At 36.3% G+C, this 20,730-nt stretch overlaps 1 protein-coding gene across 7 annotated transcripts in view; it reads right to left on the minus strand.

The window, feature by feature from the left end:
• The window catches only part of NUP98 (nucleoporin 98 and 96 precursor), a 110,614-nt gene that overhangs the window by 62,367 nt on the left and 27,517 nt on the right, over window positions 1–20,730 (minus strand). For 3 of the 7 annotated variants that reach the window (XM_057507256.1, XM_057507255.1, XM_057507257.1), the window contains 4 exons: window positions 18,905–19,042; window positions 17,335–17,473; window positions 8,892–8,984; window positions 3,731–3,871 (listed from right to left, as the gene is read on the minus strand). In XM_057507256.1, coding sequence (XP_057363239.1) covers window positions 3,731–3,871; window positions 8,892–8,984; window positions 17,335–17,473; window positions 18,905–19,042 — 511 coding nt within the window. The remainder of the gene's footprint in view (window positions 1–3,730; window positions 3,872–8,891; window positions 8,985–17,334; window positions 17,474–18,904; window positions 19,043–20,730) is intronic. The other 4 variants (XM_057507260.1, XM_057507261.1, XM_057507258.1 and 1 more) reach the window with 2 other exon arrangements.

Consider the following 20,730-nt stretch of genomic DNA (forward strand, 5'->3'; position numbering starts at 1 on the left):
TTCTGGTACCCCTATAATGCAAATATTGTTCCATTTGGATTGGTCACACAGTTCTCAATATTCTTTCATTCTTAGAGATCCTTTTTTCTCTCTGTGCCTCAGCTTTTTTGTATTCCTCTTCTCTAATTTGTATTCTATTTATCACCTCCTCCCCCATATCTAATCTGCTTTTAAAACTTTCCGCTGTATGTTTCATTTCTGATACTGTGTTCCATAATGATTGGATCTCTGACTGGAATTCATTCCTGAGTTCTTGAATATTTTTCTGTACCTCTATGAGCATGTTAATGATTTTTATTTTGAAATCCATTTCAGGAAGATTCATGAGGTCGATTTCATTTGGATCTTTCTCAGGTGGTGTATTCATTTTACTTTGAACCAGGTTCCTTTGGAGTTTCATATTTGTATATGGCGCCCTCTAGTGCTCAGAAGCTCTACTCTCTGGAGCTCCTCAGCCCCTGAAGCAATGTCTGGGGTTGCAGGGGAGTGGTATTGGCGCCTGGGGGGAGGCAAGATCTGTTTCCTGCTTCCTGGTTGCTATGCCTGTCTCCACTGCCAAAACCAGTGAGCTGAGCACACAGGTATAAGCCTCTATGGTTTGCGTTTGTAGTTGCTGTAGACGGGGCTTCCCTTTGGCTGGCCTAACGCCAGGGCAGGGTCTGCCGGTCAGAGCCAGGTGGGGCTGGCCAGGAGAAAGGGGCAGTAGGCTGCGTATCATGGAGGGGGTCCTTGGAGCTGTGTAACCAGCCAGGGAGCTGGAGTGCCTGAAGATCGTGAAAGTTCCCAACCTGCTGTGCAGAGTACATCCAGACAATTTTGTCTACCTGTCCTTTCTCCTGAGTAGTAAGCTCTGGGCAATCCTTGCCCCTTTAGCAGCCCTCTTGCTATTAGGACGTCTTTCAGACTGCCTGCCTTTCTTTTGTCCCAGAGCAGCCAGATATGGATCCATGCTTTCCTCAAGTGGCTGGAATCTCAGTCTCTCCAGGTATTTTGCCTTTTTTAGCTTTCCAACCCCCTGATCATGAGAGTACCATGAATGCACCATGATATGTAGAGTTGTGCTCCCAGTGCAGATCTCCGGCTCTAGGTATTCAGCAGTCCCAGGCCTCCACTCCCTCCCTGCTCTGTTTCTCTTCCTCCCGCTAGTGAGCAGGGGTGGGGGAAGGGCTTGGGTTCCACCGGGCCATGGCTTTGGTACGTTACCCTGTTCCGTGAGGTTTATTCTTTTCTCCAGGTGTATGCAGTTTGGCGCCATCCTCTTTCCTGTTGCTCTTTCACGATTAGTTGTATTAATTATATTTTTGTATTATATGTGGTTTTAGGAGGAAGCTCTCTCTCATCTCTCACACTGCCAACTCCCATGTGCCATAAAGCTGATTCTTATGTTCAGAGATCAAAAGGAATTCTGATTCACCTTCTCGCCCTCCAAAGACCTAATTAAAATCTATGGTTAAAACAAAATAAATCTATATAACACACAATAACAAAGAATGGGAAGGTAGCAAGTGAACAGATGAGAAAATATAATTACTAGGAGAAAGAGTAGAAAGAAGAGTTATAATGCAGCACAGAACAAACTATAGAGTATAGTGAAAGGGAAATAGAGCCAAAAATGGAGCATACCTGCCCTGGAGAATCTCAGGAAAGTCAGGGATTCAAGAACAAGTTTGGGGAAATGACACAGAAAGTAGAAAATCAGTGCAAAATATTAAAGACAACTACACACTGTCATCCTAATTCCTGTAGTTCAACAGATAAATCAAAATAACCAGTATGCCTCTGATGAAACCAAGTTAATGTATGAAAAGAACAAGGCAACTAGTTTGAGTACTTACATCATCCCAGATCTAGGAATGTGGCATTCTAACATTTAGAGGACCCTTACATAACAGGTAGTTACCTTAAAGTGAAGCTTTCTGGTAACCAAGATCTACCCATATACATAAGTTACCAATGAGCTTTTAAATTTTTATTCAATATGAATGGTAAAGACCACTGAGCATTAAAGAGTAGGATCACAGCAAGAATAATCCCAAAGATATAAGGAACAGAAGAATCCTAAGAAGGAAAAAAAAAACCACTTTGAATGCCAGTTGATAAATTCAGTTTCAAGGCAAAACTGCGTCTAAGAAGCAGATGCTTGAAAAAGGAACTTTCAGGGAATGAGAAAGGATTCTTAGAGGCTAAAAATAAAAAGATAAAAAGCTGATTTATAATAAAAAATCTATAAAGTAGAAGCACAGCTTAAAAATCAAGCATGAAGATAAAAAAGGTCTAAGCAAATCACTGAAATTTCAAAACTAAGGAACAATCCTAAATGCTTGTGGGGACAGGGGAAACAAGTCTCAAGAATCAGAAAAAACAAGACCTCTCAACAGTAATGCTTAATGGAAGAAGGAATATAGTCGAAGCTCTGAAAGTAAATTATTTTCATACCAGAATTCCATAACATTAAAGTGTGAGCAATAAATGAAGTTATTTTCAGATTTCTAAGTAGTCAAAGTTTACCTTTCATGTATACCTCCCTTGAAAATACATTTCAGAAAATTCAGGATATAAATAAAGAGGAAAAATGTATATCCAGGATGCAGCAGTTCCTACCGAGTAGATTTGAAAGAAATATCCCAGAGCAATGCTGAAGGCCTAGGGAATAATCAGAGTCCACACTGTTGCAGGAGAACATTCTATCTAGGGTAAAAGAATTCTGATACCATGTTTAAGAAGTTGGACTAGTTTAGGAAGATGGTAAGCGTTGGTAATGCAAGGAGAAAAAAATAACTAGAAATTCCAGGAGAAAGAAAAAGCTGTTTAAGAAATATACTGGGCTGGGCAGCAATGTTTTCATAATTGTAATAAAATGCCATGTTCATTTGTAACTTAAGATAGTAATAGTTATAGGGCAGAACATGTCATCAACTTTATCAATATAAAAATATAAAGATGGCAAAGGAATAAATGAGGGAAAAAGAAGGATGGGGAAGGGCACTAATACCCTTACTTGACCAAAGGGACTCAAGAAATACTACCTCTTAGTTAACAGAACAAGAAAATGTTAAGGACACAGCTAAAACTTGCTTTATGCTTCTCAAAATATCATACATAGATCATGATAGTACAGGACACTGATTTAATGGTAGACATTTCTTTTCCTCCCACTCTCTATCTCATTTACTACTCTACTCATGCCAGGTGATTTTGTTTTTTATTTCCAGTAGAACTTAGTTTTCTTAAAAACAAAAAGACATTTAAGCTAAAAAGTAATTTAAGTCAAATAATAATAAAGGTGGCAGGAAGATGTTGCAAAAACTGGGAAGGGGTATTTAAATGAATGAAAACACTTCAACAGATTAAACTTAAGAGAGTTAGTAGTATAGCTATATTGGAAGAAGTGAATAAACACAGAGGTGACAAGTGAGTGAAATTCTCATCTACAATTAATTTACTTAGACTTAATAAATCAAAACATATCAATTTAATCACATCATTTAGAGACATGAACTTAACCATATACCAGATGAAAAGGCATACAAAACTGGTTTCTCTGGGGGACTAGGTCTGGGAGTGCGGAAGCAGGTAAAGCCAGGATCAATTACATGCCCTTCTGCACCACATGATTGTTTAAAGATGTGCATTAATGTATTGCATTGGTATGGGTAGAAAATCAGGTTAGCAAGTGAGATACTGGCAAGAAATAAACTGAGCAAAGCCTTCTAAAGTGATTGACACTTACCTACTGGGGCCTGGGGGGCTCCAAAGCCCAAAGTGGCTGTCGTAGTATTAAATCCAGGGGCTCCAAAGGCTCCTGTACCAAGAGGCCCTCCGATCTTAGGTTGGTTGTTCCCAAATAAAGATGCCTGTCCAGCACCAAGAGCTATGGAGACAAGAGGAAAGAAAAAGCACCACAGAAGATCCTTTGAATGTTATGCCAGAGGTCAGTTACTTAAAAATATAATACATTTGGAAACTTCAAAATGACCATTCATTTCAACAAAAGAGCTAATACAGTAATGCTAACTATATGCTACGCACTGTACTGATTCCATTATATACATCAAAGGCAAAATATTTAACCTCTCTGTGCTTCAATTTCCTCAACTATAACATAAGACAATAATACATAACTTAGATACGTATCTAAGATTAAAATGAATATACATATTAAGCATTTAGAAGAAAGTAGGAAATATCCCCATTTTATAGATGAGAAAAGAGGTTAGTAATTAGTTCAATGTCACAAACATTAATAAATGGTGAGATTGGGGTTAAAACCTGGGTCATCTAACAATACAATGAGCACTCATAACTGCTATTCTATAGTAAAACAGGGTTTGGAAGAATTAAAAAACACTCAATTCTCCTTAAATTTCAGTGTTGCAAATGATAACACTCAACTGAATGAATCACAATGTCATCTTTTTGATTAACATATAGGTTAAACTATAAAAAAACAAAGCCAATACATCTTTGAATAGCAAAAAGTAACACTTTCAAGTATACTATCTCATGAAAACTACTTTGGGCAAACTTTTTGCTTTATAAAAAGCTAATGTATTGTAAGTAATGACTCATTAGCATCTTACTATGCTGATAGATAGTGATTGCAATGGGGTGTGGGTGGTACTTGATAATATGGGTGAATGTTAAAACCACAATGTTGCTCATGTGAAACCTTCATAAGATTGTGTATCAATGATACCTAAAAAAAAAAAAAAAAAGCTAATGCTTATAATGAGGTTACTGAACAGATTCAAGTTTCAGTATGAATCAGACTGGATAGATTAAGAATTTATTTTCATCAGGGGGAAATCCTTTGCATAGACATAATGTTTTAAAGTCTTATGAATCTTGCTTATGGACCTTGTTGTTGGCAGCAATTTAAAAAATGTAAAATGGGGAATTTCATTAAGAATAAGCTTTGGCATACATTAAAAAAAAATTTCCACTCACTCTTCCTCAAAACACTATTGACAATCTGGAAGGTCCTTTTAATATATCAATGCATCTTGTCAGAGAGATGGTTTACCAGGAAAACGACTTCAAAAATGTATTTGGAAGTCAAAAATATCAAATAGAAACTGCTTTGAGATTACAAAAGGGATAGGAAGTTTATATTCACAGAATCAATACAAGTTAGTGAGGACGACTACTCAATGGACAAAATATTCCATGTCCAACTTCATTAATAACAAGAAGGCAACAATGTAGTGATCGTATTACTTCATCTTATAATGCCCAATTTTGAGGATAAGACTTCTTTTAAAGTCCCAAATCATTAGAAAAACTAAAATTATATTACTCCTCAAAGGACACAGCTTACAGCATTTCAGGATTTTTAATTTTTTCAGGAAGGAAATGAACACTTCCTTACCTGCCCGCCCCCCAAAATTAGGTGAAACCCTAACATATAAAATGGATAACTTCTGTTCTGGATGGGTATGTATTTCCCTCACTTTGCAGCAGCGATAGATGAAGAACCATGACATAGCCTGAAAATTACCATATATCAGTAACCCACGAAAAAATTACACGGCAATGGGAGGTTCATATGACCTAGAAAGGGACTACTATAAATTTATGTGCCTGCATACAGCTGCAGTTTATTGATGGAAAAATGCTAGGACATGCTGATATATGATAATGTCAATTTATGAAATGTGTTGTATTTATAATTAGCTGTAGGAGTCATAAGAAAGACATATTGAGGGAAGGGGACACCATGGTAGAAGCCCTAGAAACTCTAAGGATATGCAAGGAAAAAGTGAAAATGAAAATATTCTTTTTGAGATCTTCTAATGAATGTTAGAATTTAATTTTATCTATGGTAGCTTTTAGCTTTGGATATATTTTTCTATATATATCTTAGTATAAACTTTACTAGATGTACCCTTAAATTAATTACTTACTAATTTTTAAGAACTAAACTTCTTAATATTACTAACTACCAAGAAAATGACATACTACTGATAGTGCTAATGATAGTTTATTAATATATTACTGTGAAACAAGAAACTGATATACCCATGATTTACTGAGTGTTCCTTAGTCTGAGTACATATTGTAGGGAGAGGGAGCAATCACACATCAAAGGATAACAGAAAACATTTTATACTAAGATTGACGGTTTAAATCTAAGAGTATACAAAATAACTTATTTGTAGTTGAACAGTTAATATTTCTGTAGTCAACTACTCATGAAGTACCTGAGGTACATGAAGTGCTCGGTGATTCTAACATTCTCATTTCCTACCCACTGCTACTGCTGCTAAGGCAAGGGGGGCAAAATCTTCATCAGCCCTTCAAAAATCCCTTGCTTTTGCCCACACCAAAGCCAATTTTTGGCTTTTAGTTTATGTAGACAAAGCGTGACTGAGGAATATATAACAGTAATAAAAATGAGATTCATTGTAAGGTAGAACTACTTAAGGAGAACTGAATATATTCAAATTAATAAAAAGACTGATATTACATTATTGTGGAATAGAAGACAACAGCATCAGAAGAATTGTTGATAGGATTTTTTATAATCTTGGACTAGAGGACAAAGCATTGCTAATCATTAACCTGTAAGACCCAGAAGCCAAAGAGGAGAGAATAATTTTGACCACATACAAATAAAACTTGTACATAAAGTACCATGAACAAAATTAAATGCTAAACATAAAGACTTGGTAGAAATATCTGTAACAGACATTGGAGTAACATCTTACCCAGGGCATTAGGTTTACGGTTCATAAACTGTCAAGAGTTAAAACTACCCTTCAAAATGCCCTTGCTTTTGCCCACACCAAAGCCAATTTTTTCTCTTGGATTAGAAGAGAACACTGATGTTAGATGGTATAATCTCCTTAAGTTTAGAGATCACACTGTACAAAAAACTAAAGTTTAGTTTTTATTTGTTGCAAAATTTATGTGGTAGAAATTAGATGGTAAAGGGCTCAAATGAGACTCTACCATGCAATCAAAGAATTAATATCTACGGTATATAAAGCACACTCAAAAATAAATTAAGAAACAATCATCAAATGTTGTAAATAGGGAATTGAAAGGTTCAAATGGTGAGTAAATATACATAAGGATTTCCTTCACCAGTAATCAGTGAAGTGCAAATCAGATTATACGAATTTCAACTATCATGCATGGAAAGATAAAAAGACCCAACAATATGGAAAGGGCATGGAAAAATGAACACTTTAATATAATGTGAGCAAAAATGCAAATTGGCGTTCTTTTAGGAAGGCAAATTAATTAGCAAGATTGACCACATTTCAAAATACGTGTATCTTCTGGCAACAATTCCAATTCTAATTATCAATCCTATAGTAATAGTATCACATACAAAATTCTGCAACAATGATCTTCATTATTGCACTGCTAATGCCATCAAATAACTCAAATGTCCATCAACAGGGAAAAAGTTAAATGATGGTGTGCTATATGTGCTATATGTATATGTATACCACAATCGGATACTAAACAGTTACTTTTGAAGACTGAGTTAGATCTATCTACCTACCTACCTACCTACCTACCTACCTATCAATACTGACGAAAGAAAAGAAATGCCCCAAATGTCACAGGAAATGAAAAAATACAGAATACTATGTAAGGTAGTTGCTTTCAGTTCGAAACATTTTTTTTTACTATAGCACACAATATGAAATACACTGAGACCCAAAACATACACATGCAAAACTAAAACAAAAGTTAAATAAAATGACACTTAGCCTTGTTAAGTAAAATGATTTTTTAAATTCTAGTTCATTTCTTTAAAATGCTCACTGCAGCCCACTACATTAATATTCCAACCAACTAATGTATCTCAGTCTTTGGTTTAAAGAACACTTACACAGATACGGTTTCTATTTAAGGATAAAATATTCTACATGTAAAACACAGATGTACAAACATGTATGTGTGTATGTATAGATGGGCATGTTTGAAAAATGTATACAAAGGGGGCTGACAAGATACACGTCAAACTTTAAATAGCTGTTACTTCACAGCTGAAAGACTTTGGCACTGTTGATTCATTTAACAAGCACTTTTTCCACTTTAAAAAGAAAATGAAACTAGTTCAAAGAGTACAAAATGAGGTTCTATTAAAAGGTACATGCCAGATAAATGACCAGAGCACAGAAGCAAAGACAACTAACTCGACACCAGAAGCAGAGACCATAAACATAAATGGTTTGTAACTAAACGACCACACCTACAGGCAAATGAATTGAGAAAGTAGGCAAAATTGTATGTTTAAACAACCTTACTGAACTGTACTGAAGCACTTACTCATGACCATGACCACCACCCTCCAATTGCTTAAAATAGCTGGGCAGACAGAAGGGTCAATGTCTTCAAAGGCACTGAAAAAATAATTACCAACAGGAGGCACAGAGACAAAGGCATGATATTTTGGCTCTATATCAAAGTAAAAGAATGGAAAGTTATGCATAAACCTTGCAAAACTTCAGAGTACTTGTTAATTACTTCAGCTTGTGCTCTTACTGCTCTGTTTATCGTTAGGGTAATAAAGCCTACTTGATAAACAGTTCAATGTCTCAATTCCCTGTTCTAGAAGTAGCACAGGGAAACTAAAAGTTAATAATATTATCATATTAACAAGTCTCACATTAAATACCAAAAATCTCAGACAGATCAAGACTTTAAGAGAACAAACTTTTTGTATAAACGGAGTATTTAGCCACTAAAATGAATGTGCCAATGTTTTAAAACCTGGTAAAGCATAACTGCTGGGAATGTCTTATAAAACCATTTGTAATCATGAAAAGCTAGGTCTCTTATTTCCAGGCATATGATCAAACAGAGGTCTTTAGTTTCAGCAATTAGAAAACTAAGTTGTATCACTTCCTAAATCTTTTGGTACAGTTCCTTACCTGTTCCAAATCCTGTACCAAGCCCAGTTCCCAGAGTCCCAGGTCCTGGTTTACTTCCAAAAATACTATTCCCACTGGTATTCGTGCTGAAACCTAGAAGGACAAAAGAATAAGTGGACTGTACTTTTAGCACAACTCTCAATTTCCTGAACAAGGGAATTTAAAACAAAGCAGACTGACCCTGAACATTACATCCTTTCATGAATTCATGCACTTAGTACATCTTTTCTTCAACTGTGTTAATTAATAGCTTTGCCACAAAAATGGAGTACTGTCTACTCAAGTGCAAATAATATTCTTTAAAGAAAAAAACAGATAATGCAATTGGAGATATTTTCTCATTTTGAGTTAAAATTTAACCAGAAAGGATCTTCCAGTCCCCTAAACAGCAGAAAATAAGATACTTGTGAACTACCTCAAACCCACAGGAGGGAAATAAGTCCCAGCTTACACTGTTTATACCACACATTTCCTCCGATTCTTACTGACAAATGTTTATCAGCTCTGTTATTTCTAAACAGTTTTTTAAATTAAAACTAAAGATAATTAATTAATAGTCAATTTACAAAAAAGGAGCCAAGAATATACAATGGAGAAAGGATGGTCTTTTCAATAAACGGTGCTAGAAAAATGGATAGCCATATGCAAAAGACTGAAACTGGATCACTACCTTATACCACATACAAACTTAAATCAAAATGGATTAAAGGCTTAAATGTAAGACATGAATCTTATGTAAAACGTAGGTGGTAAGCTCCCAGACATCTCTCTTAATGATTTTTTTTGGACCTGACACCAAAAGCAAAGGTAACAGAAACAAAAATAAACAAGTGGGACTACATCAAACTAAAAAGCCTCTGCACAGCAAAGGAAACCATCAGTAAAATGAAAAGGCAACCTACCTAATGGGATAAAATATCTGCAAATCATGTATCTGATAAGAGGTTAATATACAAAATATATAAAGAACTCATACAACTCAATGGCAAAAAAAAATCTGATTAAATAATGGGAAGATCTGAATAGACATTTTTCCAAATAGATAAAGATGGTCAACAATGATACTTAAAAAAAGATGGCCAATAGATTCATGAAAAGATGCTCTAAGTCACTAATCATCAGGAAAATGAAAATGAAAATCACAAAGAGATATCACCTCTCAACTGTTAGAATGGCTACTGTAAAAAATATAATAAATAAATATTAGCAAGGATGTGGAGGAAAGAGAATCCTTGTGCACTGCTGGTAGGAATTTATGGTGCAGCTTCTATGGAAAACAGTATGATGGTTCCAGTAATTCCACTACTAGGTATTTATCTAAAGAAAATGAAAAAATTAACTTGAAGAGATACATGCACCCCCCATGTTCACTGCAGCATTATTTAAAATAGCCAAGATATGGAAACAGCCTAGGTGTCCACTGATGGATGAATGGATATACACACACACATATACATACAGTGGAATATTATTTGGCCATGAAAAGGGATTAAATCTTTCCATATGTGACAACATGGATGGAACATTATGCTAACTGAAATAAGTCAGAGAAAAACAAATACCATATGATTTCACTTACATGTGAAATCTTAAAGTAAGAAACAATAAAATCCCACAAAACCTGATACCAGAGGCAGAGGGTGGAGGATAAGAGAAATAGGATCAAAAGTACAAACTTCCAGGTATAAAATAATTAAGTCATGGGGATGTAGAGTACAGCATGGTGACAATACTTAACAATACTGTATAGAATATGTCAAAGTTGCTAAGAGAGTAGATCTTAAAAGTTCTCATCACAAAATGTAAATTTGTAACCATATATGGTGATGTATGTTAACTAGACTTATTGTGGTTATGTATGCAAATTGAATGTACAGAAATACTGAATCCTTATGTTGTTACACTACACCTGAAAATAATATATAATTTCATGCCAATTATACCCCCCCAAAAAAAAGGCAGCTAAAAAAAAGATATTTATGTATACAAATAGTTCCTTAACTGTTCCCTTAAACCACATACCATGGAAGAAACACTTATTTATAGCCCATCATCATCTTCCCAATATCTAAAGGATCTTTAACATCTTTGAACTGCTGCTCTCAAATTTAAAGATGTGTTGTTTATAAATTCAGACACTATCATATAGTCTATGTATCATATATAACTTAAACTAGTTCCTGTCAGGAAAAAAACTAGTAAGAAAATGAGCTGATGACTCTGAAAAATGACTTAAGAATCTGGCAACACCAAGCGGTGGCAGGTATCCCAACCTTTAACTCTATGGACTAATCACCACCAAAATGAAACAAAATCCCATACTGGGTAACGTGTAACTAACAATGATATAATGATGTTCCAAATCTTTGTATAACATTATTTCACTTCCAGATTTTTATATGACTTTTTTCTAAATCAGAAGATTATCTCTGCGATAAACTCAAAGATTACAGCTTCCCAAGAAAATAGGAACATCAAAGAAAGCGTTACTTAGATCTGGATACCTCAAGGGTAGTAATGGAATAAATTAGTTCTAGAGTAAAACAAAACTTACCACCCAGCAAGCCCCATCTAACTAGCAGGTAATCCTTCCTCTCAGGGATCCACTTACTTGTTCTTTGTCATATAACAAACTTTTAATGAGCACCTACTCTATGCCAGGCACTAGGTCAACAATGGGTATTAAAGAAATTTAATGACAATTCAAATTCAGCACATAAACTAGTGAGGCATTTCAGATAACAAGTGACCTTTCATTTTTATATCATTGGACATGAGTATAAATACATTTATATAACAAACAAATTTCCAAACAAATCAGAAATCTGTAACTATGGAATGGCAACTTTCAGAAGTCAGCCTATGTAATCAAGGATAGCCTACACAAGGCACCCTGCAAAAAAAAAGTAATCTTTAAGAACAGCGAATGTGCCACAAAAAAGCCATACATTTCAAAGGGAAAAAAATTGGTTCTTGAGGGGCTAAAAGAATCAGAGATATACAATGGTTTATGGCCCTCCAAAGGGCTACACATACAGTACATAAACACACAGTATTTACGTGGCATTAAAATCTCATGGGGTAAGAAGATGAAGCAAACACATCGGTCTGCTAAGGTTCTTTGGGAAAGGAGGGACAGTGATTAAAAAACGGTTGAAAAACACTGCCATAACCCATAAGTATCTTCCTCATCTTAATTTTATAGATTATAAACAGGCATATAAAATAAACATCCATGTTAACCAAGTCCACTGCCTGAAAACCATTCTTCCATAGAGTACAACCAAAGAGAATTATAGGTGCAATGATAATCATTACTAGCAGTGAGCTACACAACAAAAGAGGTTATAAAAATGAAATTAAATACATCAATTTAGTAATTGTTACCTGACAAGGACCTAACTTTTCTATCTACTTCAAATTTATGTGAATACATATAATCTTCCAACAGATGTTTAATGCAGTCTCTTTCTCCAGTACAAGATTCATAAGTTCACTGAAAAAGTAGTGTGTTACCTGTTGACCTATGTCAAATAACCTTGTCTTTGCACTCATCTCCCACTAGCTATCCAGTGCCTAATGATGTATCTGGCACATGAAATCCTTAACAGATACTTAAACCACTATTTCCCTTGGTAATAAAATGAACTTTTCATATCTGACTTAACACATATTACGTTGAATTTTTTTTTGTATCATTAATCTACAATTACATGAGGAACATGTTTACTAGACTCCCCCCTTCACCAAGTCCCAACGACAAACCCCATTACAGTCACTGCCCATCAGCGTAGTAAGATGCTGTAGAATCACTAGTCTTCTCTGTGTTGCACAGCCCTCCCTGTACCCCGCCCCCATTATACATGTTCATCGTAAGGCCCCCTTTCTTCCCCCCCCCTTATCCCTTTCCCTTTGGTAACTGTTAGTCCATTCTTGGGTTCTGTGATTCTGCTGCTGTTTTGTTCCTTCAGTTTTTTCTTTATTCTTATACTCCACGGATGAGTGAAATCATTTTCTTTTTTGGTGGGGTCTTTGCCTGGTTTTGGTATTAGGGTGATGCTGGCTTCACAGAATGAGTCTGAAAAGTATTTCCTCCTCTTCTAAGTTTTGGAAAACTTTAAGGAGAATGGGTATTATGTCTTCTCTGTATGTCTGATAAAATTCTGAGGTAAATCCATCTGGCCCAGGGGTTTTGTTCTTGGGTAATTTTTTGATTACCACTTCAGTATCGTTGCTGGTAATTGGTCTGTCTAGACTTTGTTTCTTCCTTGGTCACTCTTTGAAGGTTTATTTTTCTAGGAAGTTGTCCATTTCTTCTGGGTTTTCCAGGTTGTTAGCATATAGATTCTCATAGTATTCTCTAATGATTCTTTGTATTTCTGTGGGGTCCGTCATGATTTTTCCTTTCTCATTTCTGATTCTGTTGATGTGTGTAGATTCTCTTTTTCTCTTAGTAAGTCTGGCTAGGGGTTTATCTATTTTGTTTATTTTCTCAAAGAACCAGCTCTTGGTTTCATTGATTTTTTCTATTATTTTATTCTTCTCAATTTTATTTATTTCTTCCCTGATCTTTATTATGTCCCTCCTCCTGCTGAATTTGGGCCTCATTTGTTCTTCTTTTTCCAATTTCAATAATTGTGACTTTAGAATATTCATTTGGGATTGTTCTTCCTTCTTTATGTAGGTCTGGATTGCTATATACTTTCCTCTTAGAACTGCCTTTGCTGCATCCCACAGAAGTTGGTGGTGGTGTGCTGTTGTTGTCATTTGTCTCCATATATTGCTTGATCTCTGTTTTAATTTGGTCATTGATCCATCGATTATTTAGAAGCATGTTGTTAAGCCTCCATGTGTTTGTGAGCCTTTTTGCTTTCTTTGTACAATTTATTTCTAGTTTTATACCTTTGTGGTCTGAGAAGTTGCTTGGTACAATTTCAACCTTTTTGAATTTACTGAGGCCCTTTTTGTGGCCTAGTATGTGGTCTATTCTGGAAAATGTTCCATGTGCACTTGAGAAGAATGTGTATCCTGCTGCTTTTGGCTGTAGAGTTCTGTAGATGTCTGTTAGATCCATCTGTTCTAGTGTGTTGTTCAGTGCCTCTGTGTCCTTACTTATTTTCTGTCTGGTGGATCTATCCTTTGGAGTGAGTGGTGTGTTTAAGTCTCCTAAAATGAATGCATTGCATTCTATCTCCACCTTTAGTTCTGTTAGTATTTGTTTCCCATATGTTGGTGCTCCTATATTGGGTGCATATATATTTATAATGGCTATATCCTCTTGTTGAACTGACCCCTTTATCATTATGTAATGTCCTTCTTTATCTCTTGTTACTTTCTTTGTTTTGAAGTCTATTTTGTCTGATACTAGTACTGCAACACCTGCTTTTTTCTCCCTATTGTTTGCATGAAATATCTTTTTCTATCCCATCACTTTTAGTCTGTGTATGTCTCTGGGTTTGAGGTGAGTCTCTTGTAAGCAGCATATAGATGGGTCTTTCTTTTTTATCCATTCTATTACTCTGTGTCTTTAGATTGGTGCATTCAGTCCATTTACATTTAGGGTGATTATCGAAAGATATGTACTTATTGCCATTGCAGGCTTTAGATTTGTGGTTATCAAAGGTTCAAGGGTAGCCTCTTTACTAACTTAACTCACTTATTAAGCTATTATAAACACAGTCTGATGATTCTTTATTTCTCTCCCTTCTTATTCTTCCTCCTCCATTCTTTCTATGTGATGTGTTTTATTCTGTGCTCTTTTGTGTTTCCTTTGACTGCTTTTGTGAGTAGTTGATTTTATTTTTTGCCCTTAGTACTTGGTTAGTGTGCTTTCTTTGTTGTGATTTTTTTTCTGGTGACCTCTATTTTGTCTCAGGAGTGCTTCCATCTAGAGCAGTCCCTTTAATATCCTGTAGAGGTGGTTTGTGGGAGGCAAATTCCCTCAACTTTTGCTTGTCTGGGAATTGTTTAATCCCTCCTTCGTATTTAAATGATAATTGTGCTGGATACAGTAACCTTGGTTCAAGGCCCTTCTGTTTCATTGCATTAAATATATCATGCCATCCTCTTCTGGCCTGTAAGGTTTCTGTTCAGAAGTCTGATGATAGCCTGATGAGTTTTCCTTTGTAGGTGACCTTTTTTCTTTCTTTGGCCGCCTTTAATACTCTGTTCTTGTCCTTGATCTTTGCCATTTTAATCATTATGTGTCTTGGTGTTGTCATCCTTGGGTCCCTTGTGTTGGGAGTTCTGTGTGCTTCCATGGTCTGAGCAACTATTTCCTCCCCCAGTTTGGGGAAGTTTTCAGCAATTATTTCTTCAAAGACATTTTCTATCCCTTTTTCTCTCTCTTCTTCTTCTGTTACCCCTATAATGCAGATATTGTTCCGTTTGCATTGGTCACACAGTTCTCTTAGTATTCTTTCATTCCTGGAGATCCTTTTATCTCTCTCTGCCTCAGCTTCTCTGTGTTCCTGTTCTCTGATTTCTATTTCATTAACGGCCTCTTGCACCTCATCCAGTCTGCTCTTAAGTCCTTCCGGAGACTTTTATTTCTGGATTCTCCCTCCTAACTTGATCCTTTAGCTCTTGTATATTTCTCTGCAGGTCCATAAGCATGGTTATGACCTTTATTTTGAATTCTTTTTCAGGAAGATTGGTTAAATCTATTTCCCCAGGTTCCCTCTCAGGGGTTGTCTGGGTGATTCTGGACTGAATCAGATTCTTCTTCCTTTTTGTGGCTATAGAGGTAGTCATGGGCAGTTGGCGCGTGTGTTACCTTGGAGAACAAAGTCCCTTTCTGATTGCTGTCACCTTGCCATCCTTGGAGCAGCTTCTGGTTTTATTTTCTGAGCCACCACAGGCAGGGCATCCGTTGGGGCAGCCCAGAGGTCTGCAGGGAGGGGCAGGCGCACCAAGTGTGCTCTCCTGTGAGAACAGCGACCCTTGACACCCTGTCCCGGATTCCTCTGTCTGTGCGCGCCTGCAGGGCCTCTGCGTCTGGCCCAGATGGATGCAGAGGAGTCTCTGGGCGGTTGCTGTGGGCACGGCCACTCTCAGGCTGCTCCCCTGCTATGGTGGGGCCATGCTGCAGGGTGAATGAATGGCAGGCTGTTTATTGCCGTGAGGGGCTTCAGAGCTGCGCTGCCTCCCAGGGGCCTGGAGCGCCTGAATTTCCCCTGGATTCCCAGCTGCTGGGCTGAGTGTGCCAGAACGCTTCCATCCAGTTGTGAGGCCCGTCCCTTTAAGACTTTCAAAAAGCACTCGCTTTTCTTTTGTCCCAGGGGCGCCGGCTGTGGGACCCGCTCGCAGGTTTTACTGTTCCATTTCCCTAATATCCAGCACACCATGCAATGTGTGTCTGCACTCCTGGTGCAGATGACTAGGGCTGGGTATTTAGCAGTCCTGGGCTTCCACTCCCTCCCTGCTCTGACTCCTTTCCTCCCGCCAGGGAGCTGGGATGGGGGTGGATGCGCTTGGGTCCCATTGGGCCGCAGCTTGTATCTTACTCCTTTCGTGAGGTGCTGAGTTCTCGCAGATGTAGATGTAGCCTGGCTGTTGTACTATTATCTTCTGGTCTCTCTTTTAGGAATAGTTGTATTTGTTGTATTTTCAAAAATATATATGGCTTTGGGAGGAGATTTCCGCTGTCCTACTCATGCCATCTTGGCTCCTCATATTATGTTGAATTTTTTGAAAACTTAAATAGGTAGTTACAGAAGACATTTAAAATAATATAATGTTTCTAATAAATGGGTCTAAATTTTTTCCCACTGTATCTCTGAAGAATAGTTAGGACTTACATTTTTAATTGTTAGTCAATCTTATCTGTATTTTCCAAATTCTTTACAAGGAAGATACATTCTAAACAAAACTTCTGCAACTGCAGGAAAACTGTTGCATAATCTTCCTAATCAGGAAGACTTCAACTTTCAACAAGAATCATCAAATCTCCAAAACAACAAAAAACAAAACAAAAATAAAAAAGATCAGGAAAAAAAAACCATGAAATCTCAACTGTGCACTACTTCCCCATTTGAAACCTGGCCTAACAGAATGTGGTATCTCAACAAAATGTGTTTCAGATGGTTTTTCAACTATTGGTGAGGTAATCCAAAAAAAATCATGTTTCCTTATCTTGAAAAAAGAAAAATAAACCAACCATCTCCATTAGAGAACCAACTTCCTGCAAGGCACTACTGCATGTGTTGGATGGCCCACTTTATCCAAAGTGGGAGCTGAGAGAATATGAATGAGGAAAGGCAATTTATATCTCTAAGTATCTCAACCCAAGTCCATGAGTTTAAATCTTTCCCCCTAGTAGTTCACATTGAGTCCACAGCTTACCTGATAATTTTTAAATATTCCCAGTCACATGAATCAGGAGAATGATGTGTGGTATAGTCAGTATAACTTTAAGAGAGCCAAACCTGCTTTTTATATGTACCAAAATTGGAAGTGTTTGTATTGGTTCCTAAAGTCAGGGTTGGTTTGTTACCAAAGAGCCCGCCACTGGTTGTACCAAAAGAAGGAGCACTGGTTGTGCTGGTTCCAAATGTAGTAAGCTTGTTATTGCCAAACAGGGTCTAAAAAGAAAAAAATACAGGAAAAATTTAAGTAATAATAAAATACACTCCAAACAGTAAACAGAGGTTATCTCAAGTATACTGGATTAAGGTGGGGGTGAGGAAGAGAAGATATCATAACTTTTATGAAAAAGGTAGGAGAAGGATAAATAAAGACTATCAGAAAAATATACTAATCTGAGCAACATTAACTTTACCTGAATGGTCCTAAACTGAGAAGTTAACAATAATCCCTTAGCAAACACAGTATTTCAGTGAGACAAAGAAAAAATCACAAGGCAATGAAATATTTTTACCTGGTAACAGAAATGTACCATGTATATAATTTGTCAGTAGAAATAGTTACAATAAAAAATAAACATTCTACAATATGGATGAACCTTCAAAACACTATACTAAGTGAAAGAAATCAGTCACAACAGACTATACATGATGTGATTCCACTTATAGAAAATGTCCAGAATAGGTAAATCCACAGACTGCAGGGCTGGAGTGATTGAGGGGAAATGAGAAGTGGCTGCTTATGAGTGTGAGCTTGCTCTGTAAAGTGATGATGAATCTGTTCTAAAGTGGCCACAGTTTGATAGTTGCATAATCTGTCAATATACTAAAGACTCACTGAATTATAAACTTTAAAGAGTATTATATAGCATGTGGATTGCATCTCAGTGAAGGTATTTAAAAATAACTTTCTGAAGCACATGTAAGTTTCTCAATTTCTCACCTCAATTAGCTACCCAAAGTTAATTAAGAAATACCATATTTTAATCTCCAAAAAAACTACTAAATATTTTGGGGACTTTTTAAAAAACTACCCACAATGGTATATTTAAACGTTTTTATAATGAGTTCATAATACAGATTGGCTACTTCATACTGATTTGTGTATAGCTTAAATGGTTATATAGAATTTACAACTCTTTTTAGGTCAAGTGCATTCCTGAATAGTAATTTTTTACTTAAATGACATAACAAGGAAAACAATACAGTTAAGCCTCCAGCAGCAGGAAAACCATGAGAACATTAACAATTTTAGCAACTTGATCAACACCAAAAAAACTTAATTTGCAAATGTCATACCAATGCATCACCCAAAACCAATTTATCACCCAAAACTAGAGTTAGAAATAGGAGTTAAAAATTAGCTGATTTTAAGAGTGAAAGCATCTCAATTTAGACTAAAAAATTTAAACAACTGAAGTGGTATTTTGCTATTAAAAGTAAACTGTACATAAGCACTGAGGCAGAGAAATTTAAAAATGAAGTTACTACTGAAAATTAAAGTTAACTATGTTCTTTCTGCACAAAAGAGCTCTTATAGTTGCTATCAAATCATACAATTTCACAAATATTTGAAAGGCAGTCAAATCTTTCTTAGAAATTCCTTTAACAGATTTATACATACCATCATAGTCACCTGTGAAAACTTACCGAACCAACAGCACCAAATCCAGTATTGGGCTGTCCAAAGAGACCTGTTCCTGTTCCAAATGCTGTCCCAGTACTGGTGTTTGTAGCTGTCCCAAAAAGACCTCCAGGCTGTGAGGCTTGGGTTACTCCAAATAGGCCCTGTAAAAGGTAATCTATATTAAAACATGTCCTACAACACTCAGATTTCTTTTAAGTCTTAGATCAGTAATAAGAGCTGCCACTTTTTTAAAAGTTTATGTGATACTATGCTAAGTACATTACATAGGATGTTTTTCTTCTTCACAACCACCACTGAAAAGCAGGTCCATTTTCCAAAAGAAAAAGCTCAGTTTAAAATCTGCCCAAATAGAAGCCACAGGGCATAAATATGCAAAGAAGTAAAAAGCTAACTTTTTCAAACAATAAGGCTTCTCTCTCACTTACCAACTTCACATTTCCCTGTATGGCCCCGGAAGATGACTGGTTAGCCAGAGACGGGTAAGATTCCTCAAGGGAGGAACAACCTAAGACAGGCACAGTCACAGGGGGGCCATCAGGTGAGAAATTGGGGATCAACAGAGGTGAGGCTTAGAACCTCACCCCCCCTGTTTTGAGAGAAATCTTCTGCAACCGTGGATGTTTTGTTGCCCTTGTCTAGCTTGGATTAACACATAGTCTACAGGCACACACCTGATCATCTACATGTGCTCTCTTACAACACTAAACTATGTTTTCTACCTTTATCTTGTATCTACCTACCACTTCAGCATTTTATTAAAAATAATAATAATAAAGAGAGAAATGTGGTATCCACATATAAATCAAGTATAAAAACCAAATGAGTATTCATATTTGAACTGACTGTTTATAGTTCATAATGCATGAGCAAAACCGAAAGTTTCTGTGATGACTGCCCTTGTACTGTTCACTATGTAACTTATTCATTATGTAAGAATTTGTTCTACATGTAAAAACTTGTTTGTTATGCCTCAGAAGATTGGAGACTGACAAAAATTAGGCTTGGGGTGGAATAATGATTGTGCATTGAGCATTGACTCCCCTATACAGAATTTTATTGTCGTTAACAACCATTTGATCAATAAATTTGAGAGATGCCCTCACAAAAAAAAAAAAAAAAAAAAAAAAGGACAGACTTCCAATGGTAAAATAAATTAGTAACCGGGATGTAATGTATAGCATAAGGAATATAGTCAAGATATTGTAACAGCCTGGTAGGGTGATAGCTGGAACCTAGAATTATGTATATAAATGTTCTACCACTGTGTTGTACACTTGAAACTCATGTAATGTAATACTGTGTGTCAACTACCCTTCAATAAAAAATAATTATTAAAAAAAAAAAAAAAAAAAAAAATCTGCCCAAGATGTCACAGCTCCCAATAGGCGGGACCAGAGAAATTCATATCTATATCTAAACTTGGTAAGTTCTGAGGTCCTAGACAGTTTAATAAGACTTTATATTAACTCTTGTGCTCTAAGAGATAGCAGGGTTGCAACAATGAAAACAAAATGATGTGACAGGGTGCTTCATTTTTGGAGAGTTACGCTGAAAGAACTAGTCAGTACTGAGCTGGGGAATGGACTTTGAATCAAATAACTGAAAATAATCAAATTAATCTGGACTGAGGCAGAAGTGTAATGTTAAAAATCTTCTTAATCCAATATGGGAAACCATTCATTTCAAATAGGCAGTGTGTATCCAGTGTTTGAGAAGATATTCTATTTTTAAAACAAGGAAGATATTTATGCATTAGTTAACAAAAGAAAAATGGATTAGAACAAGCTAATGGACTACTGCTGAACTGTAAACTCAACAGTGATTTTAA

The sequence above is a fragment of the Manis pentadactyla genome, chromosome 9 (assembly GCF_030020395.1).
Source record: "Manis pentadactyla isolate mManPen7 chromosome 9, mManPen7.hap1, whole genome shotgun sequence".
Lineage (NCBI taxonomy): Eukaryota > Metazoa > Chordata > Mammalia > Pholidota > Manidae > Manis > Manis pentadactyla.